At 42.8% G+C, this 19,034-nt stretch overlaps 1 protein-coding gene across 1 annotated transcript in view; it reads right to left on the bottom strand.

The window, feature by feature from the left end:
• Positions 1 to 2,018: 2,018 nt before the first annotated feature.
• The window catches only part of LOC112464077 (homeobox protein Nkx-6.1-like), a 36,885-nt gene continuing 19,869 nt past the window's right edge, over positions 2,019 to 19,034 (bottom strand). The window contains exons 3-4 of the mRNA XM_025030868.1: positions 18,261 to 18,472; positions 2,019 to 3,315 (exon numbers count right to left, since the gene is read on the bottom strand). Coding sequence (XP_024886636.1) covers positions 3,067 to 3,315; positions 18,261 to 18,472 — 461 coding nt within the window. The 3' untranslated portion in view covers positions 2,019 to 3,066. The remainder of the gene's footprint in view (positions 3,316 to 18,260; positions 18,473 to 19,034) is intronic.

The raw sequence follows: 19,034 nt of genomic DNA, 5'->3' as shown, positions 1-19,034 counted from the left end.
AGCTGAAAAAAACAGAGCCAGAGTTACGAGTTTAGATCGCACGCCACGTGCGATTTATATATATATATATATATTTGTGTGTGTATGTATATATATATATATATTCTCCTATTCCTCTGCATTTTTTATTTTAGTCTACAATAGACGATATCTACTTACTTCACTTACGCGCCTAGACCGAACGCCGTATTAAATACGTTAGATATCACATTCACGTTTATCGTATATCTACATAATATACAAAGTCCATTTTCGCGCGATCCGTCGACGCGCAAAGTCCATTCGAACGTGTTAAAAAAATTCACGTATATAATTTATCTCTCAGATATATATTTTCTTTTCTTTTGATGTGGATCTGCGACTTTGCCGTAATTTTAAAATGGTTAAAAACGATAAAAAAATCTCCATCACTTGCTGGCAGTTTAGGCAAATAAATAAATATCGGTGGGTAAAGAATAAAATCATACAAAGATAAACGAATTAATTTTCTAATAATTTTAAAATTCTTCCAACAAGGGAATGCTTTTAGCTGTTTTGCAGAGTTATAATTCTCCAGGAAATAACATTAATTTTAAAATTAATTTAATTCTTTTCCGAGGCAAACGATTTTTATTTGTCGATAGCGAGATCACTAGTTCAGTACAGTTGGTTAAATTGTCACCTCGCGTTATTTGAGTTATAATCTCGACGTCATTCAACATGCGATTAGAAAGTTGCAAAATCAGAAAGATATCTTTCATATTTGGCAAATAGTTTCATTAAGCGGCACGCGAGCGCGAAGTCGCGGATATTAAACGGCACTATCCTTCTGTAAAGCAACATGCCTTTGTCACATCCGTGAATCCGCGATATTTAATGCTTTCCGATAAAAAAAACGGTCAGTTGCGTGTTTATGGCATGGCCTAGGCATGGCGAGTAATTTCCTCGGGGCGTTTTGAGCCTAGCGCATTTTTGCATATTATTATTTATTCAATCGGGAGAATAATTTGCGCCTTTTTCCCGGTGACGAGTCGACTAGTTTAGAACGACGTACAGATTGCCGGGGGCCCTGGGATTTATGGTTATCCATTAACACCTTCTTGACGGGGGCTGACGTTACGTCGCGTGCGTTGTTTGCCATATTTGCCGTGCGTTGTTTGTCGGATGGATAACAAAGCCCCCGGCGACTAATCTGCCATCGCATAAGCAGCTCGGCAAACCCTTCCTATCGATTCCTCCGTATGTAGCTCTCGCAGCTACAGACTAAATATGCACACGCGATCGAGAGATTTTGGGGATGGTAACACGTCGCGATCCAGAAGGTGGTTAACGATATATTTGGACGTCGCTATATTTTCCTGTCAAACAACACAGGAGTGTTGTCATAGCGAGCTGCCATGTGACTGTGCCTACCAAACCGATTTTAAATCTACACAGACACGGGTTCTATTATCAGTTCATCGATACGGCATTTAACGATTATTTAAAATGACGTTAATTTATCACGTATGCTATTTCACGATGATCGAGTTCGGAAAAGTATAAATTTTAACATAAATGTAAGTATTTAATATGATATATTTGCTTGACAACCAAATCTGATTGCGTTAGAAGCATTTATCACACATTAGATTCGTATTTATTTCCTGGAGCAAGATAGTTAGAAAGTCGCCGTACAAATATTACTGTATAGTCGCACAAAAGCAAGCTCACTTTATGACAATAAATTGGTATCGTGACTGCTCGCGATTAATTGAAGTCTCCGGATCGATAAACGCGCTCAATTTGGTCGAGCGATTTGACGTCATATTTCGAGATCAGCGACGAATCGGTAGTCTTTATCGACGCTTTCGAATTATCATAGAGATCAGTTTGGCAACGGGACTTAATTCGGATTCCAATTGTCATTTTGTCGGATGGCAGATTTATTGTGCCTCGAAATTTTTATTTAATGAGAAACTCTTCTCACGAAAATGTTCTATTTAATAATCGCGATATATTCACAATAATATTCACAACAATAAATAATAATAAATATATTTATAATAATAAAAAAAATTTTTTATCGAGATAAAAAATAAATAAATAAATGGTATTTCACTTTATACATTGTAGCGCTTAATTTCGATTTAAATGATCTCTCTCTCTCGTCGTTTCGTTAATACTTACTTAAACCATTACTGGTTTTCGAGCACCGACAAATCCGCCATCAACAAAATCAACGCTTCGCAATTCGCAATGTTTCAGAGCGAATCGAAACGCCCGTTAGAACCGGACGAAATGTTTGACACGGTCAAAATTAATGGCAATCACCATAAAGATTGATTCGCTTCAAAGAGCCACGATCGTCGTCGACTATACTGACACGGTATTGTCGCGAGAAACACTTACGTCTCGTTTCGTACAAACGTTAGACATATCGGACGTCCCGTAAATCGCGCGCGCTTCCTCTCGCGGTTGCAGAGTTCCTTAATATAATCTTGGAAAATCAAGTTCTCCTTACGAAAGACTAGGCGACGACAATTAAACTTCTCTAATTAAAATTTCGCTCCGGCAAAAATTCACCTGGAAGTTAACTCGAAAGTAAATCCTCTCTCTATACTTTCCTTCGTATAGATCGTCCGACGTTACGCCCGTAACTCAATAAGAATCGACTCGGCGAGCCTCAAAATTCTCAATCGGCTCTCTATTAAAATTTTAAAACCGTCCCCTCGTACTTTCCCGTGATACGGAGAAGACGCGCGACTTCCCGAACATCCCGTACGTCACTCGCGACGCCGCGTTAAGCGTCCGGCTAAATCACGAAGAAAGACACGCGGACACACACACTCGTGCAACAAACGTCTCTCTTTCTCCCTCTCTCTTTCTCTTTCTTCGTTTCTCTCTTTCTCTTTCTGCCGCCGCCGTACAGTCGTTCCACGATCATTTCTGAGCCGACACGCGCGTTGTTCTCCGAACAAGCCGCGAGGAACCCTCCGGAACGCGCCGCCCCCGGGCCACGCCTTATCCTTCTCCTCCGCGTCCCTCTTTTCCCTTTTTTCGCGCCCCCGCGTGTCCCCGGGCAACCCCCGCCGTCCCCGGCGGTTCTCAATGCCTGTACTGCTGTTCGAGCTCCCTTCGCAGCCTCTTCGCGGCGGTCTCGCCGCCACCACCGCCGCCGCCACCGCCACCACCGCCGCCGCCACCGCCGCCGCTACCGCCGTCGGCCTCAGCATCGCTGCAACCGTCCTCACCCTCGGCGACGACGCCCTCGACCTCCTCCTGCCGCCGCTTCGCCGTCGCCATCTCCGCCGCGTGCTTCTTCCGCCACTTCGTCCGCCGATTCTGGAACCACACCTGGAAATCCGAAAACGGACGCCCGTGTTAACAGGTTCATGATTAAATCGTGATTTTAATTCTCCGACGCATTCGTTTAAGTTCAAATCCAATCTCCGAAAAATTTCGCCGGTCTCCGAAAATTGTAATTTAAAATGTCATTGAATATTTATGTTGCAGTTTTATATTATTTGCGATGCGATAAATGTAAAATAAGGTAAAAAGACTTGTCCAAGGTGACATTCTTAAAGTCGTATGTAATATGAAAATTAAATGTTGTGACGTACAATGTGCAACAAAATGCATCGAAGAGATTTCCGAGCTTTTTTAATAATTATTTCGTTACTGTAATAGAACGCTAATAATTCTTTCTCTATTACATTATTAAAAATTAATCATTGTTAAAAAGATTCCGACATCTAATTTGATAACCTCTTGTTTATTCAGCTAAGTTATAAATGATAAACGAGTAGAAATCACGATGAGATGACTTTCTAAATCTTATCAAATACGTTTCAATTCGATTGTCGAAGAACGAATTAACCCTCGAGGTAAAAATCCCCATCGTGGAGCAAAGCTTTCGACGCGAATCGACCGGTGAATTATTGAAATAGTCGACTCTCGACGTCTTTAACATCGCCCACCCGCGGAGTCCATTCGACCTCTTTCGATTAATACGCCGGCCTCGACTCTAGACCGGGCGTCTATAACATTTGAATTAACGGGCAAAGGTCCCGGAGAAAATTCATTGGCGACTGGCCTCCCGCGGGGACCGGAAGGGGGTCGGAAACGCCGCTAACTTAAGGTGCCCCTCTGCACCTATAAAGCTCGAGATACACAGTAGGAGTCTGTGTCCCCGCAACAATGTATTTAATTAACGTAACGGGTGTCAGGGGAGCACGGGGAAGCTTCACCGTAGCGCGATTGCACCCACAAACCACCCCCGATCCATGCCAGCGTGTGGCCCCCGCTAAACTCCTCCTCTTCCTCTTCGCTCCCTCGTCCTCTCTCCCTCCCTCCGGCCATCCCGTTTGCCGCCACCGCCACCGCCACTGCCGCTCTTCCGTATCCAACCCCAATCCGCAGGCTTGTTCAATGGCCGCCAAGTCGAGAGCTTAAATTAAAGATATAAGCGTCCCGGCGAGCGAGCACGGGCGCGAAGCGGTAAACGAATTAAAAAGTAAACGGCCGGCCGTAAAAGTTAATGGTTGTTCGGATGAAAATTAAAATACTCGAGGAATTAAGATAACGGAGAGGCAGGCGAATGGACAATCTGCAGGGATTGACTGCAGGCAAATGCCGGACGTAAAAAAGCAGTTCGGCCCGGCTACGAAAGTCCAATTTATATTTCATGTTGGTCTTCATAAAGAAAGAGAAAGAGAGAGAGAGAAACAGAGCAAGAGGAAGAGCTAAAGGGTGGAAGAAAGCGAGATACGCGAGGAAAAGATTAGGCGGCACATCAGGCTGTCCTCTTAAGTCGCTTAATCTTTAATTTTGAAAGAATCTTTCTTTTGATTTATAATAAATCTCTTCAAAAATTTATTTAAAAGAATTTTTATCCTTCTCTCTTTCTCCGACATAAAAGTGCAGATATTTTCGATAAATATTTTAATTAGAGAAAAAGAAAAGATCCCCTTTTTTAGAGAGATGCCAAGATTAATAACGCATCGATTTATCGAACAGCGATATTGATCTTATAATATTACTCGAGATATACAAACGCATTTCGCATGGAAAAGTAGATGCTCGATCGCCGGGCTTGCCTGTATGCGATTGTGATTTCGCAATCGTGATAAACAAGCTCCTTCCGTCCGCGAGGATTCGCAATTTCAGAGATATCGTTCAATGGATCGGAGAAACTGAGGACAATCAAAATTGATACTAAGTTTACCGAACTCCCCCTCGGGATCGTGCGAGCCGACCTAGTTTCTCTCTATTAGTACCGACCCTGTTTACTTTGCTAAAACAAACTTTAAAGACGATAAAGCACTTATAGTTAAGCCCTTAATAAATTCAAATGCGATGTCCTATTTTTCCAGGAACGCGGATGTTGCAGATTTGTCGGATAAAGATTTATCACGTTCTTCTCTTTTCGAGATAAGAACATTTTTCCTTTCGTTAATTGCTAAATGTGCACATTCAGAAATACTTTTATTAAAATTATTGTTTGTAAAACGACCAAAAAATATGCGGTTAGTTTGTTGCTTTCATCAAAATTACTTAAATTTTTATTTATTTATCAGAGATACATTTTTCAATCAAATACCATTTACGTGATTCTGACAGTAATGTAACATTTTTATTTTTATATCGTTTGATAAATTGCATTAGTCATTGTATGATAAGGAAAATTTCTGTGAGCAATGTTCGAAAAATGAGGGCCGACAATTCGCAGTCGCAATTCCGATCTCTTCTCGATGAAACGATGAAAAACCGATTTGGGGATGTAACCGCAAAGCCCTTCCCGATCGTTATTCTTTAAATCGTCGCGACTGATACAGTGCGAAAATGTAAATGCAAAGAAAGTCCTGGCCGGGATCCATCCATCTTGTTTTTGAACGCATTAGTCACGCGCACGTTGCAGGGAACGGGGGCGGGGAACCGGCGCGGTTGTCGTTCTCTCTCCCTCCCCCTTCGTTCCCCTCGACACCGACATTGCGCGTCGCCTCACAACTGTTCGATTTATTAAATCAGGATTATCTAAGCCCATTACTTTGTCCCGTCGAGAGCTAGATACAAAACCGCATTTGTAACTCGCGTAAAGCCCTTAGGGCGGGCCCGCAGAGCGAGCGGCACTGATTTCCGCGGTCGTCCACCTACCCTTTCCCTCCCCGCGTCCGTAACAGATAATACCGATAGCATCTGATCTCGCCGTTGATATCGCCGCTGGGACAATTTATTATGCGAAAGATTACGGCCGTGTGACTCAGTTCTCACCCTCGAAGGGGGGTGGCAAAATTCGCGCGAGTTACTTCTCGAGTCAAAATTGTGACGAGACCATCGCGAATATAATTATCTAGACAAGTATTGTGATTTAAATGCGTAAACCTTATTCTTAATCTAATTATTCGAATATGCATGATAAAGTGGTTTTAAAAATCCATTTTATCTTTATCATATTTCATTTTTCGAATGACATCTAAAATGATTTTTAATATGTTTGCTGCTCACGTAGAGAAAAGATTGCGATTCTCAGAACGTTCTTTATACGATTCTTATACGATTTTTTAAATGGAAACTCTCTCTTTAGAATTATTTTATTAGGTAACAATATTTTAAGAATTTGGCAGTTAAAAAATTTCTCTTGAAGCACAATTATTGTATTAATAAGAGTATTTTTTAAGTGTCTAAGGTTTGATAAAAACCATCATTTTCGTACGGTTGGTTGCGAGATGTAACCATATAGCGATAATAAAAAAACAGTATAGAAAAAGCCGATAGACACAGATACCGGGAAGGTAAAGCGTGGCAGGGGTAAAAGAACGTCAAAGACAGACATGCGAAAGGAGACGGAACGGTCGGAAAAGAAGCAAGGAGTGTAAATTAACGCAAAACCTGGGTGCAGGTGGAAATGTGGGGGAGAGGGAAGAAAATAGAAAGAGAGAAACGACTGACAAGGTGGGATATTCCGCTGGGAGAGAAACGAGAGAGGCGCGAGTAAGGGGGTGGCACAGAGATTACGAGAGAAAGAGAGAGGGAGAGATGGAAGAACTGTGTATGCATAGGAACGGATTTCGATGTAAATGCGTGAAAAGGAAAGGAAACTGCGGATTGCAGTTACAGATTGCTCTCTTTCTCTTTCTCCTTTCTCTTGTCCAAAGCCGCGTATATTTTGAGATGCCATTGGCGCAGCTCTGATAGTCCTAATCAGTTTTTCCTTCTGTTTCCCACAGGAGAGAGATATCACGATGGTATATGTCTTTCGTCGCTATTTGTGAAACATTATTTTGTATTAAAATACAAGTAAATTTTAAACAGAAGTAAAAAGTTGCAATGAATACCTATAGAACAACGTCAGATTATATCAAGCTGCTATTGAGGGATAAATACGGCAAAAAAGTATTTAAATATTATATTATATATATATTTATTTTATTTAGGAATATTTTAGATACGTGTAAAAGACATTATTTATTCGTATTAAAAATACAAACTAACCAAAAATTATATCGTCATCATTAAAATATTGAATAGACTTTCGAAGGTAAAAACATCATCGCCAAATAACAATTCGATGATTTCTCGTTCGCGGGAAACGGATCGCGCTGAAATGGAGCACTTAGCATTCTCGAGGACTCTCTGTAACGGTGATTGCCAAAAAGTCAATTAATCGGAAGCGCTGCCAGAAATACGGTGGAACTTCCGTTCCGTGCGATTGAATTACGTCGCGTATTAAGAGCGAAACGACGCACATAAGAGAAATATATTTTTCCAATTAAAAAAGAGGAAAAGAGGATCGTGTTTTCTGTCTCCACTGCATTTGGGATGCATTATTTTCAATGGCTTGGCACGCTTTTCTGATAGTTACTATACATACTAGCACACGTATCGCATATAGAATACTCGTTTTCAATACTTTTAATAACTTAAATGGATATATATACCCCAGTCTTTTTTACTCCTACTTGCATTTAATTCTCTTAGTAGCTTTCTATATTTTTCACCCACAATCGTGCTTATTAAGTTAAAAAATAAATCAAAATTATTTTTGTCAGTTTAGGCTTACAAACCCGACAAAACTTTATTCAATTTATTGTCATCATAATTTGTTATTTTATATAAACAAAATGTATTTTGGAGAAAAAGTACATAAAATATTATAAATTTTACTTTAAATACTTTTCTTTACAAATTCTTCTTTTTTATAAATTTTTATAAAATCTTAATTTTCTTTGCAACATTTTTATTATATAATCTGAAGTTTATTTTTATTATCTTTACTTTGTTATTTTTACTTATTGCTTTACAAGAGATAACTTTACGATATATAACAATAAATATATATAATATATTACAAACGCTTTCATGTATTTAAAAAAATGATATAGACAGGAACGACGTTATGGAAATTGATATTCGTATATATCAGTCGAATTTTTCGTCACGAAGAACCCGTTCGTTGTTTTTAAATAGCACGTACGATTAATCCGCGATCGATCCCGTCGTCCGTTGAGATACGCGAGATCTACCACCGACGTCGTCGTCGCGTCGACGAGGGAACGTAACTCCCGTAACTTTTTCCAAAATCCATATCCGCGTCTGGCGCGTAAAAAAGGTGCACCGGAGCTTAAAAATTTATCGGCGATCCGATGAAAGCGTACCCTTTGAATAATAAGCGATTCGACCAATGATGCGGAAAACCTTCGAGTAAATGTCACACATGACTCCGCACGCGTCGTTAAGCATTATCGTGGCCCCGGCGTGTTTAGCGGAATTTTATCCTTGTAACCCCTTGCCTCTCGTCTTCCGTGCGCGGATTTCACAGATGCATCTTATGAGCTTTGAATTTCGATAACTGCAGTACATATACGAGGTATATATTAATCTATAAACAGCGGGAATTAATATGTTCTATTGGACACGATTGTCTATGGTCACTTTGCGCGATAAAAATAAATCTGGAACAAGAATTACGTACGATAGCATAGAGATGCGCTAATTTTATCATTTTTATAGACTTGATTGTCGCGAGTCAACTCGAAAGAAATTATATTATAATCTCAATCCTTTTCTCCAATAAAACATTTTGATCAAGATTTGGCAAATTTCGATTTTATATATTATATAGGACGGTAATTACCAGTTTTATTCGAAACTGACTGAATACATCGTAAGATAACGGAGAACGGTGGTTTTAATACCCGCTTTTTTGCGACGCGTTATATGCCGTGACGGAAAAACCTGGGCTTTTGCCTTTTGTCATGTTGATGCATGTGGTATGATAGTATAGCGAGAGACATATCCGTGTGATGCAAACAAAACTATTGAGCCTCGACCGATGCCCTTTAACGCATTGACTGCCCGGGCTTCTTTTAGTATAAAATTTGCATTTACGCCATATGGCGTGACGCGACAGCCTATTTGTAACCCACCGACCGGGGTGGAGTAACGAGAGCTCCTAAATGCCATCAAACCGAGAGTGTTAACCGCCGCAGGCTCGATATTTGTGTCACATGTTACATTAGCTTTGTACGTAAGGCAAGGTCGATGACGGCAGTCGCATTTTTCTGTCGACTTGTCAAAAATGCGGAGTGAATAATTAAACGAACGATGATGACGGGATTATTTACGATTGACATAAGTAATCGCACTTGTCAGTCCAACTAAACTTTTAATTTGTAAAAAAAAAACACTTGACAAAAACACTTAAGAACTAGATTTATTTCGATTCAATTTTATTTTTATGGAAATCATGTAAGACGTTTCAGAATGAACAGAAAATATTTCTTATTATAAGAGGATCTTTAACTTGAATCTACAATCAACGAGGTGATTTATTTAACAACCCGGCCCCTGTTTGTTTTATAAAACTTTTTAATATGAAACAAAATTGAACATTAATATTTTATTGCAATGTTGTTTTCCGTGTTTTTCCTATTGGAGCAAAAATTTTTTGCGCGTATGATTTTCAACTTCGCTCATTTCTCTGTTGTCGGTTCTGATAGAGATATATAAGGATTGGATAAATGCGATATACATATATATTTATGCATTATACAGAATCGGAAATGGAGATTCTCTCGTCGCGCACCCTCGTGCGCGATCCGAATCGCGCAGGGTGTCGCGAATCGCAAACGCGCGGCCGCGATTTTGCGTCGTCAATCGGTTCGGAGTAATCGCAAGATTCCACGGTTCGCAATATTACAGAGTGCTCGGAACAGAACGTTTCTTCGCGTAATAAGTAACGCGATCCTCTTCGCGGGTACGGCCGGAAGAGGGAGAGGGTGGGCAGGCGGACGGGAGGAGGGCGAGTCGGACGACGGAGGGTAGTTGGCTTGCCGGCGATAATGCGCTCCTCTGTATTCCGTTGCCGTAGCGCTTCCCCATATCGATATGTTTCCTCTCTTCCCCCTGCTCCTTCCCCGCGACACCCCCCGGCCGCCCATTTGGCCCCGCGTGGAGATCAAATGGCTTCACCGATTCGCGTTATCCCCAATATTCTATTTTTATTTCGGAATCAAATTTCGCGACGGCCGTCGCGATCCGGGCGTACTTTTACGATTCTCTCTCTCTCTCTTTCTCTCTCTCTCTCTCTCTCTCCTTCTCCCGGCGGGACGCCCGAGGATTCTACGTTCTCGGGAAAGCTCGTCGTGGCGATTCGATCTCGATATTCGCCATTATGAAGTGAGTTATCAGATATAACAGCGTATTGAAATGTCAAATAAACATCACCATCAATGGTCGAAGTTATTAATGAATCTTCTCGAGTCGTGAGGCGTAGAGCACATTTCGCTTTTTTTTGCGCCTCTTCCTATTTTCACGCGCGCGTTAACTTTACATCGCGAACATTTTCAGCGTTCGAGTCACGAATCTCTGTGTGCGAGAGCACTTTCCCGTTAGAGCAGCTGCTCTTAATTCTCCGAGATGTACTCTCCGCTCGCCCGGCGCCTTAATAGAAAAGAACTGTTTCTCTTTTATACGTTACCGTCCCCAATCGGGATGCTCCCGCGTTTATTAAAATACTCCCTGTTTAATTTCCACGCAACGTTCCGGTGTTTAGAACGCAGGAGGATTCTCTCTCTGTCAGTTCAAATACTGAAGAAATCTGATTATTAAAGAAGTATTTTACTAGACACTTTTCAGCGGGAAAATTGCATCATCCATTTTTACAATGTAGTGCATAAATATGCCATTCCTAATGTCAAAAAATTTATCCAATTATTACGCATAAATCTTTGCCTGTCTCATTTGTAAAATTCTGTCATTTTACGACTATAAGAATGATACAGAATCCATTTTCCGGTATCCAAAATCGTCGCTAAGATCCTTTCGGACATCTTTCTTCAGCTAAAAATATTCAGCGTTCGCCATCGCCGATGGGACGATGTAAATGCGATCAAAAATTTATGTTATTGTCTATCCTCGGGCCGTAAACGCCTTCTCGATCTCCTTATAAAATCCTTCCGAAAATAATTTCGCGCCCATGATGATAGAGAGATCGATCGAATTGATGTAGTTCGAGGGGAATCTAATAATCCGCCAGCACGGCCATCGCGAAAAGAAATATAAGTAATAGAGAAATATTAATACTTATGTAAAATAATGCCGATAAAATTAACATTGATAAAAATTTAATCGGATAATTTTCATCTATAACTTAGGAACACAAAGTATCGTTTATCGAATATATTTGAAGATTTGTGTTCTCTCTTTTATCTTGGAGGAAGGAATGTTTTATAGAATCTGTCTATTTTATGAAATACAAGCTGTCCCTATTGAGAAATTGTTCCCAGTAGCAGTTACTCCTGATTTATGGAAATTAACTTTTTGCGAACGCGGACTGCAACTCTAATGCGAATTTCCGGAAACGGTACGATGTGCGTGACATGTGTACGCGAAGGAACGGTATATGTTAACGCACAGTGCCGCTAATTTAGACAAGAAACGCATTATGTAGAATATCTTTAGACGTCTCGATACGAGCGGTCGACTGACTCGATGATGAACACCGGTCAAACTAAATGCATCGAAACGATCCTCGTGGTGCGGCAAATAAACCTTCCACGATCATTCTTACGTATAATAATTAGAAACGTGTATATAAAGAAATACATAAAAATAAATAATGCGATTGCACTAACGATATAGAATGTATTGAACGATATAAAATACATGAAAATTGTGCGACGCAAATATGAATGTATTTACGCGATGTTTTTAAATTTATCATAAAATATTATTTATTAATTACTGTTGAGTATTTATATATTGTTGTCTGGCATTAATTAAAGTATCGAAGTATAAATTAATATTACAATTTTATCACATGTTTTTCTCTTTTTTGCCAACAAACTTTTTTTTATTTTATTAAACTGAACATAAATATGAACTTTTTTAAAACCTTCTTCGTCTTTTTTTCACACGCACTTTTTGTTGCTCTATTATAAATTAACTCAAATAAATGCATGGGTATACAAGCTTATATATTGTCGGTGTCCTATATATTTTTGTACTGCGTTAACTGGCGATATCATAGTGTCTCAAAAATTAGTAAGAACGCCTCGCGTTCAAGGTGCAGATTACCGTGTTCAAGCACGGAATGTGTACATTTTGAAAATACCTGGCAGGGCCACTGTAAGCGTACATCGGATGTGAGTGAAGCGACGTCATTGAAAAGCAATTATCGCATATATGCATCGTCGCGACCGACCCAAAAGCTACGCGCGTCCGGTTTATCAAACGTCGACCGACGCAGTTTCTCGCCACCGCGATAATCGAGCTTACCGCGTTACAGCAAGCAGGGGGCATTACTTTCGTTTGCGCCGGTATCGAAATATTGGCCCCCCGGAAAAAGGTTCCTAATAATTTCCCGAGACCGGCCCATACAATTACGCGGCCCATAAAACATAATGGCGTCTCGGGCGCCCGTGTATACACCCCGATATAATTCCGTGCCGGCGATCTCGACGAGATCGTTCCGCTGGCAGGGTCGAGCGGAAGGAAGGGAATGAGCGAGAGAAAGATGGATGGACGAACTGAGGTGGGACACGCGAGACGAACGGAGAGAGAAGATCCGAGCAACAGCGGCCGAGAAGGTAGCTTGGCAGGTTTGGCCAAAAAATAAAGTCGGTTTTATCGAGAAAGAAAGAAAGAGAGAGAGAGAGAGAGAGACAGAGACAAAAAGAAGAAAGAGAGCAGGACCGAGAGGCAAGCCGAGTCGGTGGAATCGCGGGCATTATGGAGTCAAGTACATGTGGGCCAATTTCGAGGGTACGCGATGTGGTGTGGTGTGGTGTGGTGCAGCGCGATACGGCACACTGATGGTGGTAGTGGGAGGTGAATGAAGGGTACGCCGCCTGCTGCCGTGATTTATCACGCCACGCCGCGCCGCGCCGCGTACATACACCGCCATGATGATACATGGCAGAGGCGGAGAAGCGGAGCAGAAGAGAGAGAGAGAGAGAGAGAGAGGGGGGGGGGGGGGGAGAGAGAGACCTTCCGCCTCGTACTAATTGACGTCATCGATATTGGTATCCGTCGACGAGCAGATTACTCCGCCGTAAACAACTCGGCCCACCAACCCCCCAGTCACCGAGCCGGTCCCCCTCCGGTAGCTGCTGCCGCACATTCTGCCTGGACGGGGAACCACTTTGCCATCAGCATCACCATCACCGCTATCGTACAGCGTGAATAGGGATACGCAGCGCACGTTGTAAGGCACGTTGCAATTCTGCGTGTACTGGTGACCCTATCCATAGCGTTTGCCCTTTGGAGGAGACACAGTCGTAGCGAAGGGCCCGAGCCCGTTTTGCGACGTGTAGTTTGATATCGTGTTTAATGTGTTGGGGATGCCGCTGTTTTCAATTAACTCGAAATGGTGCAGGATGTTTTGCTTAAAAGCAATGGCGAAAGGAAGGGAAGTTACTGAAGTAGGGTGAGTCGGTTGATTGTGTGGTAAAAGTGACGCTATGAATGTCCTCTAATTATAAGGTTGATTACAACGCTCTAATGATGTCATTACAATTAAATAAATACTTATTATTTTTAATAACTTTTTAATAATTATTAAGTTCTATTTTTTCTAACGTACAGCGTAAAGCATTCATACGAATATTAGTTTATTATATACTTTTATTAAGCAGAATTATATTATTCCTACAGAAACATTCAAGGCAATTATATTAGAAAACTAATTTTTAAAGTTTTATTTTAACCATGTGTCTCACATTATTTATATAAATCTTCGTCTTCTCTTAATGATTCTGTCCTGAGTTCAAGACACAGCACATTAGAAAAAGTTTTCGGTGAATTTATAGTCAACTTTTTTTAAGTGGCATCTTCAAGTCCGAATCTACAATCCATTTAAATAGGATTCGTGCAATTCAGACAACTATTAGACCGCACTTTAGAGATAAAGGACTATCCCCGCTCCCCCCCGCACACACTTCAACCAGCTCAACAAAGTTATAGTCTATCCAAACACTCCCTTCCGCCGTATCCGCAATCGCCTCGATAAAGAGAGAAGCTGCAGAGACCGCTGACTTTCCGTCGCGGCAATGAATCGCGACTACCACACCCCCGGCATCATCTGTACAAGAAAGTATCTAATCCCCCTGATTCACTGTCGATGCCATCGCTATACAAAACCCTGTCCAACTCCCTCCCTCTTTCTCTCTTGCTTTCTCTTTCTCTGTCACTATCCTCGAACAACCCCCTGTGCTGTCGCTCGCTCTCGCGCTCTTCATCGCCCTCGAAGCTACCCTCTATCTCTCGTTCTCCCTCGTGATACACGCTCCGATATATGAGAGAGATAGAGCCCGCCTACGAGACAGGGGCGCCACGGTCTTTAACTCGCAAATGCCCCGCGTTCACTTTGCCGTATTAGATTCTAATAGGGGGACACGCGCGCTAGCTGAGGGGGTCATTCATGCTAAAAGCTCTTCGTCTCGTCTCGTCGCGTCGCGTTGCACTTGACTTGCCTTAACTGAGTGTTTACGCGGTGGTCCCTGATTAAATCGTGCGACGGACATCATTGCCAATTTCGACAATGACGAAATTATACCCATTCGATCGCGCTATTCATTAGACGCGTGACGAAATTAATTAATCCGTTTGAGGAAATATTGTATAAATGAATTGCATATGTATATAAATGTATCAAGCATATATTTTGATGCGGAATTCCGAAGAATTAACGATGGCAATTTTTTCAAACAAGTGTTCGCGGTATTTAATTTAACTTAATTTTCTTTCTTTTTGTAGATAATAATATTTACAATTTAGAAGGAATAAATATGTCTCTCAAGGAGAAAGCTATGTTAAAAAGTAACGCTTGTTTATTAATTAAAAATTAAACAATATAATATATATAGTAACATAATATATAATAATGTAATAATAAAAAGGTTCTATACACAGACCTGTAGTGATTTTAAATTCAATGTTACACACATGTCGCGTACAAAATACTATACGTACGTATGTGTGTGTGTGTGTGTATGTGAAACACCTGTATCATTTATTAGCTCAGATTACGCATATACATCACCGGCAAATATTTCATCGCAAGAATTTATGCGAACACCGACCGCGCGCATTACGGAGAGACGCTCCTTCCCGTGTCGTTCCGCGAGAAGGATATGGGAGTCACATTCGTGCAACGACGTTCGGTTGATCGAATATATTAACGTGCGGGCAATTTGTACAGCCTGACGGATATAACCCCGTGAACCATCGGTGGCAAAATGTATTCCGGGAGATTACATCTCCCGAAATCCACACAGTCGCGCTATTAGGCGAACAAAAAAGGAAAAAAAAGAGAAAGAATCGCACGCGCGCGCTCTCTCTCTCTCGCGTGCCCCCATACGGACGCGGGCGTCGGTAAGGTATACGTTTCGATAATGAAAAAGTTATAAATCTGGAATTGTGAAATGGCGGGCCGGTATAAATCTTCATCGGGCAGCGCTGCCAAATCCCTTCGTACCGCGTAAATCCCTTTCCAATATTGAAAAAAGTGATAGGTCCAGTATGTAATGATCCGGTATTACCCGAAACCGCGAGGGAACGGTATCGATCTATCCTTGATATTCCGCTCGCATCGACCGCATCGTTCTCTACATCCTCCCGCGTATCCCAATTATAAGATACCACCCTCGAATAAAACAACCATTGCGCGCACAGTCGCAATGCCGCGCCGCGCGAGCGCAGTTACGCGATTTCTTTAATTTCGGACAAGCGACAGATTTATTGAAATTTTTCGTATACGCCTTTTCTCGCTTTTTTTTTTTAATGACAAAGCTTGCGAATTCTTGGAATCGATTCTATTAGCGGATGATCTCATTTTCGAAGAAAATTGAAACATTTAGATCGAAATCTCTCGCGTAGGGGTGAAGCCGCTAAATGTATAAAGCAACAGCTGTAATCCAGTCGATATCGCCATTTTTCCCCCCTATCATACAGATATATATTATATATGTTATACCGCAGATAGTTACACGATTGCCGCTGAGAAACTTTAAAGGAAATCGCACGATACCGCGAGATAACGCGGGATTCATCGGGGGTGTTGATGTAAACAACCCCTCCCTTCCCCTCCCGATCTTTTTTTCCCAAGTCAGCCGGTCGCGTAAAAGAGTACGCGGGTATATATTGTCGTAATATTTCGAAAAACGCGCCGGCACTCTCCGAGATCCGGTGGCAATCTCGCCCTCGAAGATGGCATATACGCGGAGGTGAATCGCCTCTTCCCGAGGAAATCCGAGGTAATTGAATGCTAACCCTCCTCACCCCCGCGGCGCGATCCCTCGCCCCGCGCGCTCTTGTTCCGCGCAACTCCTCCTCGTCCACCCTCCGTGTCGCGTCCCTCGTCTACCCCCCTGGCCACCCCAACCCCCGTGGGCTTCAGGGGGCGCCACGCTCGCACTCTCGCTCCCCCTTCGCCATCACTCACCGACACAGACTTGTAGCTTTCAATAAAAATGTAAATATGGCGGCGTAGAACGAACCAATGACAGCGCTACATCGACGCCCGAGTCCGCGAGGGATAGATAGATAGAGAGAGAGAGAAAGAGAGTGAGACAGAAAGGGAGAGAAAGGGAAAACCCTGCCCTGCAGCAGGGGTTGAGGGTTTCCAAATGGGAAGCTTTCTCTCTCTCTCTCTCTTTCTCTCTCTCTCTTAGAGGGTCGAAGATGGCGAGAGAAGAGGAAGAGGAGGAAAAGGGAGACGAAGGGTGGAGAGGAAAGCTTCGACTCGGAGCGGAACGCCGAAGGTGGATGGCGAAGAGGCGGAGGAGCTTGCGGGGGGCCAGAGAGATGCCCGGGGAGGAAGAAGAGCGGAGTGCAAAAGCTTACTCTCTCTCCCTCCGTCCTTTCGCTCACCGTCACCGCGGCCTCACCCGAGTTTCACCCGTGTCTCACCCGGTGTTCCCCGTTCTTCTCCCTTCCGGTGACGGTGAGAGGGTAGCGAAAGGGAGAGGGGGGACGCACCGCCGGCATCCGCGAGAGAGCGACGCCGAGGATGACGCAGGTGCCGCAAAGCTTGACACGTCTCCGGCTGTTTTGTCACCTTCTTTTATCCTTCGAACTTTTTTACCGGCTACCTCGTTAGATGCCCTCCCTTCCCGCCTCCTCCGGTCGCCCCCTCCCCCTTTCTCGCTCCCTGTGCCTTCCCTGCCCCGCGGGCGGGGCGCGTTGATGGAGTAAGCCGGGCAACGAGCAGGACGTTTTTTAAAATCGCGCCTCCGCGCGCGAGCGAGCCGCTTTTTGCGGGAGCCATCGTGGAAGGGCCCCTCTCGGGGCGTCGACGGGCGATCGCAGGCGGATTTCTTTTTTCGGAGGGAGATTTTTCGGTCGCGGATTACTTCGCAGCGCGCGCGGATTTGCGTTTCCCGCGCCGGGGCGATGCTTTGATCGATCTCTCGGTGTCAGCGGCGAACTCGAAGACAAATGTCTCCTCGCCTTCTTTTTCACGAAGGGATACTCGCGATATGGTTTTGACGAGTGTCGAGATATTTACAATGTGAATCACGTAAAACCCTTATATTTATTGTATTGGCCTATCGCTCTTGCAAAGTACCTCTCGTCAAATATAAAACAAAAAATATTAAACCTTTTTTCCATACAACTAAGCATCTAAAAAAAGATATATCTTTAATTTCGGAGATAAACGTAAAGGATATATTGTTCTTTTAGAAGACGTGGCGATTTTTAAACAACGAAAGACAAAATTATGCAGATTGATCGAACAAAAATGTCATTCGCGTCAATTCGCCGAATGTACAGTGAGAGTGGAGTAGCGGAGATGTTACCTTGACTTGAGATTCCGACATCCCGAGGGCGTACGCCAATTTGGCGCGCTCCGGGCCGGCTAGGTACTTGGTCTGCTCGAAGGTCTTCTCTAGGGCGAAGATCTGCTGTCCACTGAACGTGGGCCTCGTGTGCTTCTTCTTGCCTCCCTCGTGTTCCCCGGCGCCGCCGCCCGTGCCCGTCATCGCTTGCTGACAGCCCAGCTGTTGCGACACTGCAACATTCGCGTCACCCGATGAGTGGCTCCTGAATATCCGTTTCGCTTCGCTGCGAATGGAGTAATTAGCCTTGGTCAATAGCATAGGGCGGCGTTCTGTTTAATTTAACCTAAGACGTAGCGTTCGAAACGAGAGAGATTAAGAGAAGAGAAGAGAAGAGATCATAATGGTCACTTTAAAAATACACAGTCGCATCTAACAGATTGAAACATTTATTATTCCGCTTTTTTCAAGCTTCTGAAAATCGCCATCCTCTGCCGAATTATTTTTTAAAAATAACTGTGTACTTTTTTATTCGCATGCTGATATATTACGTCATTTAATAGAAAACACCGATTCTTGGAACAGTTGAAATAAGAGGCGTTGAATTCGATAGTCAAAAAAGTCACAACGGAATTTTAATGTCACACCTACGACGAGCCGATTGTAAACTTTTATTGCGTTTTCGAGCAATTGTGTGCATTCGATTGTGCGTGCCGTCGTGCGGGCATTCTATCGGGTCCCTCATGATCTCTTTTTCGATTCGTAGAATTGAAGGGGAAACTCCAAGTCCCATCT

This window comes from Temnothorax curvispinosus, unplaced genomic scaffold (assembly GCF_003070985.1).
Source record: "Temnothorax curvispinosus isolate PA1 unplaced genomic scaffold, ASM307098v1 QBEX01013859.1, whole genome shotgun sequence".
Classification (NCBI taxonomy): domain Eukaryota; kingdom Metazoa; phylum Arthropoda; class Insecta; order Hymenoptera; family Formicidae; genus Temnothorax; species Temnothorax curvispinosus.
This window is presented reverse-complemented; position numbering and strand designations above follow the sequence as displayed.